Genomic DNA, 13,970 nt, shown 5'->3' with positions numbered 1-13,970 from the left:
AAGCCTTCAAATGGAAATGAACCTACTGCTTTCTCCGCTCATGCTAAGAGGAAGAACAATGTTGGTCCAAAGAGACAAGGTCAAGGATTCAAGCAGGGATTCAAAGAAGGAAGAAAAGGAAGGTGCTACAATTGCAACAGGTTTGGCCACTATGCTAGAGAATGTCCTCACAAGAAGGATACTCCAAGGGATGATGACAACAACAACTACAAAGGCAATGGCAATCAAAGGAACAACAGGTTCAACAATAAAGGAAAAAGGAATGCTCCCATTGCTCGAGATGGAAATGGTCGACCTCCCAAAAGGACAAGAAATTCCAGGTATGAGGAAAGTAACGTTGTAGGAAAACAAAAAGAATTTTATCTTATTTCCGCTTTATCCACTACCTCTCCTCTGGATACTTTGGATCATTAGTTGATTGATAGTGGAGCCTCAAGGCACTTCACTGGGTACAAGGAGGCCCTCTCAAATTTGGTTGAAAAGAAGACTAATTTGGAAATCATACTTGGAGATAATGCCACCTATCCCGTGAAAGGAATAGGTATTGTCACTCTTCACTTGAATCAAGGTCAAACCATTCATCTACAAGAAGTGTTGTATGTGCCCGATTTGAAGAAGAACCTGGTGTCGATTTTTGCGACGGAAAACAAGGCTTCAAGGTAGCATTCATTGATGGAAAGGTACATATCTGGCAAAGAAACCCTAGAGATGCTTTTAAACTTGGATTTAGGGTTGAAAGTCTCTATCAAGTTGGAGGAAGTCCTTTAGGAGCCTTAACTTGTGAGACTTCTCTTCAATCTTAATTATGGCACTGAAGATTTGCTCAGCTTCATTACAAAGCCTTACCTGGGATAAGGAAGATGGTCACAAGTATGCCTGAGTCCAACATGAACCATGAAGGAGTTTGTTAGGGTTGTGCAACTAGGAAACTTACAAGGGGACCATTCCCTTCAAGTGAAAGTCAAATTACCGACATTCTTCAATTGGTCCATTCTGATCTATTTGGTATGTTGCTTGTGACATCATTAGGAGGATACTTATACTATGCAATTTTTGTGGATGACTTCTCTCGCAAAACATGGATCTATTTCTTGAAGAAGAGGATGAAGTGTTCAAATGGTTTTGTTCTTTCAAAGCCTTGGTGGAAAATCAAACAGGGAAGAAGATCAAGATATTAAGGACCGACAATGGAACCGAATAAGAATCAAATGAATTCAATGACTTTTACAAAAATGTTGGCATTAAGAGGGAGACAACTGTTCCATATACTCACTAGTTGTGTGACAGGGAAGTGTTCTTAATAGTTGAATTGTTTCACTTTGGGATGGATTCAGAATAATGTGATTCAGATTCATTTTGGATAACAAATGGAACTATTCTCTTTGTCGTTGGTTTCATTACCAGATCTCATTTTTTGCTCCTTTAATCAGGATTTAGTTAGATACATTTCACACAGCACTCTTGCATTGTATGTAGTGTATACAGTTACATTTCATTCAAACTCATAAAAACCCACATTACAACAGCCAATGCCACAAACCAGAGAGCTCACCCCAAAGGAGAAAGTTCTAATTGAATGCTTTCACCATGAGGTTGACAAGGGTCATTTGGCCATGTCAACGGGCACTCGCGCATTGTCATTATTACTTGATATACATTTGAGTTCCATTGACCTTATTTGCTCTAATGCAATTTCTCCCTTTCTTTGAAGCCAACAGAATATCGTCATTGGTTATAATCAACGCGAACTTTTTTCTACATACATTCCAATGTATTAGCTGAATGAATCCCTAAGAACTGAGCAAACCCTGAGAACTAAACAATGTGTCGATTAAGGTCGACGACTTGCCTTCGTTCATGAATGAAGAGTATGAAGACAATTCTATGTCTGAGAAAAGTTTAACATGTTGAATTATACAATCTTCTCCGGGATTCAAAATCAAAAAAACCGAACAATCGGAAAATTCAGCAAAAAGACCCATACATAGTAAGATACGGGGCTGCTCCCGTTGAAAAATTTGAACCCTCTACCCAAAATAAAAAGAACAACGTCAAGAGGAAAAGAAATGTACTCGTGTTATCTAATTAAAAGAACAACTGTCTCAAATAGTTCAAGGTGGGTGAGGTAAATACGAGTTCCATAAATCGCGAAACAGCGAGTAGCGTTGGTGTGAGGAATGAAATGGCCTGATATGGAGCCCGATTGTAATAATGCGATCGATGCAATTCCCTCCATCTCCATCTCCATCTCGACCTCCATAAACCCTTCTCCTGCTTCAACTTCTTAACCCCGTGGGGCGATCTTGCATCTCAGGATTTGATTTGAAAGAAAGTGCCACTCCTCCCTCCCCTTTGCCGGCATCGTCTGTTTTCGTTTAAACCATTAAATGAATCTTACTGGAGCCTTCGAAGAGTGTAAGCTTCAAAAATGTTACTGTGGTGAGTGTTGGCACAAATCGCTTGAGAGGATGTAGGTGCGTAGGTTTATTATTGCTTTACATAACAAGGATATATAGTTAGTGTTGCCTGGCACTTTAGTTTAATTTAGTATATATTTCAATTGAAATGAATTGTATGAATATTTGTTTAATTTTTTTAATATATTTAAACATTTATTTTGTAAATAAAGGTTATATATATATAATAACAAGTTAATAATTATTTATTTAATATTGAATGATGATAATTTTTTTATATAATGTTTATATTATAGTACACATGTCATGTTATTAGAGTATAGATTGATATAATGAGAGTTGTACAAATTGTACACATGTTATTTTTACCTTTTTTCAAATTTATATTTTCCAAATCATTTTTTTTTAATTTAAAAAATAAAACTCATAAAAATTGTCTATTCAATAATTTACACGGATGAAAAAATAGAATTTTTGAATTTAAATACAAACCATTTGTGTTTATGGTGCATAGTAATTAATATATAATGCTATTTTTCAAATTATTTATATTTATTGTCCATAGTAATTAGTGATATAGTACATAGTAATTAATAATAAAGTACACAAAAGTCAATTCTTGTCATCATTACACAATAAGAGGGGAGACATTTTAACTAATCATATTTGAGATAAATAGAAATAAATTTTATTTAAAAATAATAAATTTAATTTCATAATGTTAAACTTTGGATAGATTTTAAAATTTTTTAATCAAAGAAAAACTAATAGCAAGTGAATGAAAAATTGAGTACGTTATATCCTACGAGCAACAAGTATAATAAGAAAGTCTATGAAGCTAAATCTAAAGATAATTTATGGGACAAAAGATATAGTTTATGGGACAAATTGTTTTGTCATCTAATTTCTATATTCATATATTCATCGCTTTTTCTGTGGAGCCTCACAATAAACCCTTCTAGTTTCTCCACAAATCTCTCGGTGGAATAAATTATCCCAAGAGTTAGCTGCCAGAATATCTGCATAACTTTTCACATTATCTTTGAAGGCCTTTAAATCTAAAATGAAATGTTTGTGTTTTCACTTTTCTAGAATAGCAAAAAAATACATGCTCTTTCTTCCCACACTTCTTTTGGCCTTTTCCAACACTCTATTTCACAAAGGAGTTAATAATATCTAGAATTTTGTGGGGCATAATATCAAGTTGTACAGGATGGTATCACCTTCTATTAATTGTAACATGAATGGCTACAACCCTCCTTCCAAGTTGGGGCATGCTAGTTCAATTTTTTCTAACTCTTTATTATTTTTATTTAATCTATATTTTTTTTAAGTGAATGGGTGGAATTAGTAACTAGGGTCAACTCATACTTGCATGACATGGAATCTATTCCAATTGTTACCACTATAACTTCTAGGCACATTAATGCAACCTCTCACATGATGCTCAGGTCTAATCAAGAGTTTGAATAAGCAATGTTGTAAGAAATACCTTAATTATACATTATACAAAAAATTTATGACTTAACAAGAACCAAGACTCTACAAGGGTGGGGGAGCCTACTCCTTGAGCCTTATCATAAGGGGCCAAAGATGTCCCCTTTTGGTATTTAAAATTGGGTGGAGGGGTAACATCCCATTGTGCAAACCACTTGATTGTCCCACGAGAAGAGATTTAAATTAGTATTTTACATTATACATCTTAGTTTATTTTGGAACTTAAGAAAGCTTACTTTAGCAAACCTTAATACACTTTCATTATTTGTATTTCATATCCTAAATCCACTTTAAATATATTTCATATTATAAATGTTTAATATTTAAATTAGTATTTTACATTTTACATTCTACATCTTAACTTATTTAGAAGTCACTTTGTCCTATCCAATTATATTAACATTATTGCACCCCACAATGACACTGCCCTATTTTTATAATCATTTGTTCAACATTAATAAAATTATCTTATCTCATTTATAGAATATTCTCTTAAAATAATATTAATAATATTTTTAAAAAGAAAATAGAAATTTAAATTTAATAATTTAATAATTAGAAATATATGGTTTATACTATTTAAAATTTAATTAAAAAAAAATATTCTTATCTTAGTAAGTGTAAACTAACAAAAAAAAAATATTTTGCTTCTTGATTCAATTAGAAAATTAAAATCCAGAGAAGAAAGTGTGCATATCCTTTCATGGGGCTTTGAATGACAAATTTGATGCACTATCAAGGTTGAAATTGAAAAGAATATATTTATCTTTGTCGTTTGCCAGGCTGCTCAAGCTTCTTAATGTTAAGAGTGACAAGATTCAATTAAAAATAAGGATAAGAACTGCAATGCAACATAGTCCTAGCCTCTATTGCTAATTAATTGATTAAAGTTTGTGCAAAGTGCGAGAAAACTCTACACAAAACTCTCCGCACTGCACAATGAAATCTCTTCGCACAGTGAAAGCTCTCCACACAAAGTTGATGCAGAGCTCCGCATAAGCTAAAAAGCAATAAGACTCTAGAAAAGTTAATTTATATTAAAACATGATATTTGAATTGGGCAGCGAGCAATGTACATTTTATAAAAGAGTTTAGCCAATGTATTTTACGCAAAGATGCAAAGCAAATTCGTTGGTGCGGAGCTCCGCATAAGCTTCTCTAGTGAGCAATATTATATGTCAATTTATTTGTGCGGAGGGGAACGTATGCGAAAGTGCAAGTTTGTCCATTGTGTGGACTTTGAAAATTCATATTAAGCATATATTAAGGAATACTAAGCCCAAAAAATCCTTGTGCAGAGTGTCAAGATTCATATGAAGCAAATACTGAGCAATATTACATATCAATTATTATTGTTGTGTTCGCATTTTGCATTCCGCATTGTACATAATGGAAGGTGACTAAACGTAACATGTTTTTGCAATTTCTCATTATTTACATATTAGCATAACTGCGAGAAGTGTGAAGTGTCGAGGGATAGTAAACGTTTAAATTGTGCGCAGTGCAAAAGGCCAGTGAACGTTTTATTTGTACAGAGTGCAGAATTTGAGTCAAAACTTTTATTGTACGTAACGCTTATCTTCCTTCACCTATCTCCGCACATAGTTCTTGTCGACCGACGACGAGAAGTTGTAAAGCACACGCATGACGAAAGATCAAAGCAACAACCTAGTTGCATGAGAATCAAGGAAGAGTGATTACAAGAATTGCTTAGTTGCATCAAAGCATTGAACGCCTTCTTGCCATTACATTAAAATACATGTACCATAGTGTTTGCATGAATATGAATACATGACTCGTTTGCATATAAACCTTGCCGAAAAAAGACTCTTGTGATGTATCACCAATTTGACATCATTATCAGTGTTGAATCTTTCTATCCTTGAAACTGAGCATAGCTCATTGTGCAGAAGTGTTGAAGCTCCACACTTCTTCTCACTCTCGCACAATGAGCTTCCTCCGCACTATATGATGACTCATAAAGTCACGGAAGGTTTGGTTAGTAGGTAGGCAATGCATCGTTTGGAGCATCATATTATCATCATATCTATAGGAAAAGGTATTATATTTGGACACTTTTATTTGGCCTTGTCTTTGGCATGAATATGTGATTTGTATGCTTGAGCGAATACCTGCATTTCCGCAATTTGTCATTTTCTCGTTACTCGAGAATACCTGCATTTGCGAGAAGTGCGAAGTGTCAAGGGAAAGTAAACATTTTAGTTGTGCACAATGCAGAAGGGTAGTGAACGTTTTCTTTGTGTAGATTGCAGAAGTGGAGTTGAAACTTCGATCATAAAGTTAACTACATTCGCTTATCTCTGCACATTGCTCTTGTCGGCACCTCCGCACTTGACACATGTGGTCGCCCAACAATGTGTCTTAGAATTATAATGGAATACCAATATTTTTTTATACGTTGTACGAAATGCAAAGGTGTGGATTCATACATAGTATTGAACATAGTTAATAGTTAATAGGGGATTTCATTTGATATTAGATATTAAGGTTGCAGTGCAGAAGGGCAGTGAACATTTTCTTTGTGCAGAGTGTGGAAGTGGAGTCAAATTCGCTTATCTTCGCACGTAGCGCCTGTCGACACCTTTGCACATGTGGCCCTTAGACTATGTGTCTTAGATACTAAGGTTATCTTTCTTTTTGCAGGACCTGCATTTTCTCGTTATTTGAAAAATGTCTGCATTTCCACAATTTGTTGTTATTTACGTGTTTGCATAAGCGCGGAAAGTGCGGAATTTGGAGGGGTAGTAAACAATTTAATTGTGCATAGGTAGAAGGGCAGTGAAATTTTTCTTTGTGTGGTGTGTGGAAGTGGAGTTGAAACTTTTAGTGTACGTCATATCAAGATTTTTTGATACATTGTATGAAATGCTAAGTTGCAAATTCATACATTGTATTAAACATAATTAATATCTACGCAATAAAAGGAGACTTCATTTAATATTAGAGTGGGGCCCATATTTTCTCGTGCATGGTGCAGAAGTGCAGTAAACATTTTCTTTGTGTGGAGTGCATAAATGAAGTCAAAAATTTTACTGTATGAAACACATCTTCGCTTTTACTTATCTACGCACATACTTCTTGTCGGCACCTCCGCACTTCGCACATATGGGCACCCAACAATGTACCTTAGAAATATAACAAAATATCAAGAATTTTTTATACATTGTACGAAATGTGGAGGTGCGGAAGATTTCATTATGAAAAATATGGAGATAGTGGAGAGGTGCAATGTAGAAGAAGAACAAAGGGTGAGAGAAAAATGTGGACTGTGGAGGGGCAATGAACGTTTTCATTGTGTAAAATGTGGAGGGGCAGCGAACGTTTTCATCATGCAGAGTGTGGAGGGGCAATGAACGTTACGCACACTACATAGGAAAAAAGCATGATTCCAATTAACAAATTCTCCTACACTCAATTTCTTTACACACTCTTTCTCTTGCACTTCCTCTACAACCTTTCTCCTTCCTCTGCAAATTACAGAATTAGACTTCCTTCACAATCACAAAATTAGTTTTTTTTGTCCATGCCTTAACTCTACATATTAAATTAGTCTTATGCGGAATGTACAGTAAGAAAGCTTGTTCACGCACATTAAAAAGACACTTGATTTAATATTGCATAAAAATAATAAGTATTTAATGCACAAATGTGAAATCAGAAATGAAAGAGAAATAAACGTTACAATTCATTTGAATTCAAAAACCAACCGCTTCAAGTAAGTTGCACAAGTTCATTGTGAAATTTTTTTAGGGGCAATAAATGTTTACATTGTGTGGAGTTCCTTATCTTTGCATATACTCATTTTGCAATCGAAGTATGTTCAAGAAAAAAATATGATTAAATAGATGGGTCGACAATAATTAGACCACTACTTTGTTTAAAAGCTTGTCGCCCAAGAGATCTTTGGTGCAAAGATATATGGATTCTTTAAATAAGATGGACAAAAATACTTAGAAGGCATCGGGGGGTGGGGGCTAAATAGATATGTGGAGGAAGGAGAGAGAGTGTGCGAAGAGTGCAGAAAGGTAGTTAATGTTTTCATTGTGCGAAAGGGGCAATGAACAATGAAAGACTTTCCTGCACTTCCACATTCCGCACAAATTAAAAATATTAAAACTTCCTACATTATTCAAAATGCATGAACAAGTCCATAAATAATTTATTTCATTATCTTAAATCAATTTATATAATAGAAATAAGACAAACACTAGGATTTTTTTTTAATAATAACACTTCGTTTTCCAATAAGTTCTTGTTGTGCTTAAGATCAAAACATTTTATTTCAACCAAGTGTATACTTCGAAATTGAAATTGCACAAAATTAATATATCAATTTCATTTCGAGATATGGAAAAAGCTTTCACTATGCACAATAGGGAGATATGGGGAAAGCACAATAAAATCCTTTATCGTACCGCCGCACTCTTCACAAATTTAAAATATTAAAACAATGAACATTATTCGAGCTTCATAGCAAATAGAACTACTAAAATTAAAAAAATATTAACTACATTTCTCTTATGTATTCTTGGTAAATGTATGCATGACATAATACAAGAGCTCAAAGCATAAGTCTCAAACATTAAGCAACACAATCACAGTAACAAGAACTATATCAAGATTCAAATTTTGGTTATCATAGATATGATTAGAAAAAAATACAATACACAAAACATATATCTGAAATGTAAAATTGTTCTCAACCATACATTCTCAATGCGATCAACAACAGAAGATTAGATATAATATAAAGTTAAAAGCATATCCTCAAAAACTTATATTCTATTAATGTTTTTTAGAAATGTTACATAATTCAGATGCATACAAGATCTTATGCAACACATTAAGAACTCTAATTTTAAGCAGAAGTCACTTATATCAATAATGAAAATGTTCAACAACTCAGCTCATGAGCTCATTCGCTATGTTATTATGACATCTTCTCTTTAACTATCCGCTCATGCATTCTGGGGAAAATGAGTAAACAAAATAAATCATAATTTATCTCTGAAACAAAGATATATGGTAAAAGCAAAGCACATGCATATGGAAGAGATTATGTAACTGAACCTACATTTATGTTTGATGTCTAAAGAAGCTATCAAAATCATGCTACCTAATCATCAAAGTAAATGTGTTCGTCCCAATGGGGACTGGGATTAGGCTCCTATGGACCGTAATATTCAAAAAGGCAATTGCAAAAGAGAACAAGGAATTGCATTGAGCAATTGGACTAGGTGACATTAACACAATTAACAAATCCCAATAATTAAATACTAGTAAACAAAAAACGAATGTGCAAAGATTTAATGACACTTACAGTATGTGAAAGCATATACCGTAATTATTTCACTATCAACTGTCTTTCAGATCCTTGATGTCTTGAATGAATTTCTTCAACATAGATTTAATGAAATCTTTCTTTATACCGATTATAATCTCTAGCTTAACATGTTCATTAAATATCTGCTTCTCAATCTCCATAACCTCTTTTTGTAATTGAGCAGCTAAGACAAACTTCTCTTCATTAATACTAACAAAGGTTATTAGCCATTTTCTAATTTATTTTGTAGTAAAATTAATTATATCATCGAATTATCTTGCCATCGACTCTTTTAGCCTTTCCAATTCAGATATTAACGTATCTTTTCTGATCAATTCAGAATCGCATATGATGCGTGGATCGTTTAGATCTTGAACAATTTGCACTACCTCCAGAAACGCGTCACCTATTCTATTCTTTATGCTTTCACATTCAGAATTAATGTTTCCTAGTGTACTTATTCTTTTAGATCATCTAGCTTTGTTTTGCTTCATTCAATTGACATTTGGGAGTTCTCTATTTTTTTGTCCAGACCAGACAAAAATTCAAGCCTTCGACTAAAAGTGAGTAAGTCATTGTTAATGAAATACTTGTCTTCGTTAACATTACCTTTAACCAAATCAACAATTGAGTTGATTTCTTGTGCTAAACGTGGCAAATTAGAAGTTAATTTACATGCATGTTCAATGATTTCTAGTCTTTGACATATATTAATGAGAATATGGTATTTTACTGCATTAAGGAGTTTCAGAGCTTTATTAGGTCCATGAGTTGTGCTGATGGGTGAAATTATAAATGACAGTGTCCATATTGTGAGTGGAGTCATAAAAAAGGAACTCGAATTTAGATCCTTTTCTAGCTCTTTTATTCTTGCTTTTAGTGTCAGTCTCTCTGCTTCCCGTTGGTCAATAAACATTGCAAGTGCGTTACCAGTAGCTTGATGGAATTTCATGAGTCTATTGGCTGCAATTCCAGACACATCAACATTCATGTCTGCTTTATCAATAACTTTTTTATTATTCGTCTTTACTTTTTCAATTTTCAATGTTTTATTGTCCTTGTTATAGTTTGCATCTTGCAAAGTGAGGAGATTGTTAGGTGTGGAGCATGATTATCATCCTAATTTAGAGGTCTTTTTGTTTCAACCGGATGTATACCCTAGGAAGATTGTACACCCCTCCATGCGGGGGGGGGTGCGGGGGGGACTTGTCCCCCCCGCGGGTGTTTGGGGGGGACCATCCCCCTCGGCTGGGGGGTTCGGGGGCCAGCGGTGGTTTCAGGGGTAGCGCCCCCGAAGCTAAAAACAGATGTAAAATTGCCTTGTAAAAGTATAGTAATTTCTAGTCAATCTGGGCCGTTCATCAGGCAGATGATCTTATGGTAGAATTTATGTTTAGTTTAGGGATTTTTGCCCTAGAAGGCAACGCCTCTTTTTGTATGAGGGTAATGTATTGAGGCTGTTGAATATATGTGTATTCTCAGAGTGAGAAACAGATAGGTGAGAGTGTGAGAGAAAACAGAGGATATTACAGTGGATTTGTTGTAGGTTGTGTCTCTTCATTTCGCTGGATAATAGAGAGGAAGGACTAGCTGTTCGGGGTGGACGTAGCGCAAACTGGGTGAACCACATATATTTGTGTCTCTCTAGTTTTATGTGTTAGTGCTTTTCTGCATATTATATGTCTTGCATTTCTCTGTCATATATAATATTTTTCTAACAATGACGATCATCGAAAGTAGAAGTTTGTTTAGCAAGTTAATCCATTATTTTCTTATTTTTTTGCTAAACAAGTACTGACCCAATGAGGTAGCATAACACTTTAAATTTCCACATTCATAGCTTATTCAATGCTTCTTTTTTTTCAGGGGACTTTTGGATTTGGTCGATTCAGCGATGTGTGTTTTGTTCAGAATGAATGTCTGAGGAGGCTCTTTGCCATCTTCGCCAATTGATAGCTGACCGGGAATCAATTTTGCACTTGTAGTATCTTTTCTCTTTCTTTGACTCGAAGATGAATTCAGACCATTTCCGGATGTGTGAGGTGGAAATTGTTGCAGATGGTTTGCACCTCTTTGCTTGTACTTTGTTTCGATGTTGATGCTAGCTTCTTCAACAATTTCTCTAGTACTCATTGTCGGTTATTGATTATTGCTTGGAGTAGTGTGAGTCTCTTCACTTTGCTCTGCAACTCTTATAAACAAGGTCTCGTATTTAACAACACCTATATGTGCAATAAATAGGCCTTTGGGATTAAAGCCTTCTCAGGCTTCAACTTCTTTTAAATTAAAACAATGCAAAGATTTTGCAAGCTCTACAATGTGAGTTACGTTCTTCATAATTACTTGTCCAATAGTAAATGAAAAAGAAATAAAATGTTTCTTCTTTTTTTGTTCAAACGTAACTTTCCAATCACAATATTGTCTACAAACTATAATAACAAAATGCTTGTACATAACAATTCTTAGAAGCAACAATGGGTTACCTCAAAACCCATAATTTCGAACCATATTATTTTCTCTTTCTTCATGCATCCCTTTTCCCCATAGGAAAAATTAGGCTTGGGTATATATTCGATGAGGATCTTGTCCAGTTATCATGTAAATGATTTGATTTGCAAATATATCTTGGATTAGACAAAAAAAATTGAAGTGGCTTCATGCTTTGACAGTATGAGATACCAGAACTACATCATTCTTGTTTAGGATTGAACTTAGGGTTATGTGGTAAGTCATGAAAGACATGACTCAAGGCGAGGGTTGTTATCAAATACGTCATCATGAAGAATCTATTGCTTTTGTACAAATCCACTAACTGAAAAGCTAATTCATTTGAAATAAGATCAGCCTAGTCGAATAGACAATCTTTTTTATATGAATAATAGAGCATATAGAGGATGGATTTCGAGACATTGGTCATAGTTTCTTGGCCCATCAAACAGGCACAAAACTAACAGAAGTCTCTAAAATTTGTCTAACGAATGAAAAGATCAGAAGGAACCTGAGAAGTTGGTGAAATGAATTCTTAAATGATGTTCATGCCCCCTACTTGTGACTCCAAAAAACTATTTGCTTTAGACAATTTTAAGCATATATTCGAGTTCAGTAACTTGAATATGCCTCTGAATGCCTCCAAAGTCAAAGGAATAGGATTCTTCTTGGCTACTAGCATAATTTTCTCGTCTTTGAAACAAAATTTTGTGTGCACAAATAAACGATTTCTTTGAAATCAAACACTTATGGGATGCATGCAGCATTCGTTAATCCACTAGATCAAACCTTATTGTTATTATATTCTTTCATTGACAGATTCACATATTATAGATACACAAACAACCATTGAAATATCTCATTGATAAGTGCAAGTGAGTTAAACGCATTAATGCAAATCGCTTCTTTCCTTCCTTTGCTAGCCATTTTTGCTTTGTACTTTCAAAATATTTAGTCAATCAGTAACATTTTCAATGCCTTTAAGTATAAATTTATTGATATACTAAATAATCACCATCTGTTACTATTATGCATGTGAAATATGTTTTACAAGACACTCTCAATAACAATTCAAAATAACAAAGCTAGTGTTTAGGACAAGTGGTGGAAATAATTCATGTAATCTAAACAAGCCACAATTTCACCCCAAAAACAATAGAAATTTTGGCATGATTTTTAGAAAATTCGGCAGAAATTTTTGAAAATCGGGGTACAACTGGAAAGATTCAGGATTTTGGGTACCCCAATGATTATTGATGGTGCTAAATCCATTTCTGCCATAAAAAATGATTTAAACACTCCCACAGCCAAACTTTATGAAAAAAAAATTGTCAATTTGTGATAAGAAATTCATTGTCTGGGAGAAATTGTGGACTCGGTAGACAATGTCGAAATGAATCTCAAAATTATAACGCTAGTTTGTAATTTTGTGATTTTTTCCTGTTTATGTTATTTGTTACTATTATGCGTGTGAAATTTGTTTGACAAGACACTCTCAATAAATAGTAATTCAAAACAACAAAGCTGACGTTTACGAAAAAGTAGTGGAAATAATTCACGTAGTCTCAAAAAATTATTTAAACACTCTCACAATCAAACTTTTTGATTGTTTTTTCATTGGTTTTCGACAACAAATTCATTCTCCAGGCAAAATTATGGCCTCGATAGACAATGCTGAAACAAATCTCAAAATCCCAAAGCCACCTACTCCATGTATTTCGCACTTTGTTATTCCTTTAATAACATCAATATACAAATCAAATTAAATGTGATTTTTTTGTAATAATGACATCTTGCCTATAGGTTGTCAATAATAACTCTGAAGTCGAAATACGTGCAAGGACAGCCACGAACAAATCTCTATTAGGAAACAAGTTCATAGTTCAGTGGGGACCCACTAATATGTTGATGTCAAATTATACGTGGTAGCATTCATGGAAAATTTTAGGGGCGAATTTTCGCCCTTGGGCTAAATTAAGGGTTTTATATTTTTACTAGGCAAATATTTTGTATTACAATACATTGTTACAAATCGCCTCAAATTTATTTTATAAAAAAATTAAGTATGGAGGTTAGTCCACCTTATTTTAAGGGAGAGAGTAAAAAAGTAAATTTAGCCCTTGAAATTAGGAGTTACAACCTTCCATTCGCCCTAATTTTCAAGAATAGGTATCTATTATAGTTATTTCACCCTCCACATTCAGTGTAAAAAAGGTTTTTTCTTT

General features: G+C 34.0%; 1 protein-coding gene across 1 annotated transcript in view; it reads right to left on the bottom strand.

Moving 5' to 3' along the window:
* The window catches only part of LOC149185255 (uncharacterized), a 129,132-nt gene extending 126,663 nt beyond the window's left edge, over positions 1-2,469 (bottom strand). The window contains exon 1 of the mRNA XM_089417862.1: positions 2,134-2,469. Coding sequence (XP_089273988.1) covers positions 2,134-2,260 — 127 coding nt within the window. The 5' untranslated portion in view covers positions 2,261-2,469. The remainder of the gene's footprint in view (positions 1-2,133) is intronic.
* Between the last annotated feature and the right edge of the window lie 11,501 nt (positions 2,470-13,970).

This window comes from Pinus tabuliformis, chromosome 3_2, assembly GCF_031772625.1.
Source record: "Pinus tabuliformis cultivar Carrire ecotype Pingquan chromosome 3_2, CPIR1, whole genome shotgun sequence".
Classification (NCBI taxonomy): Eukaryota; Viridiplantae; Streptophyta; class Pinopsida; order Pinales; family Pinaceae; genus Pinus; species Pinus tabuliformis.
Note: the sequence above shows the minus strand (reverse complement) of the source record. Positions and strands in the feature narration are given on the sequence as shown.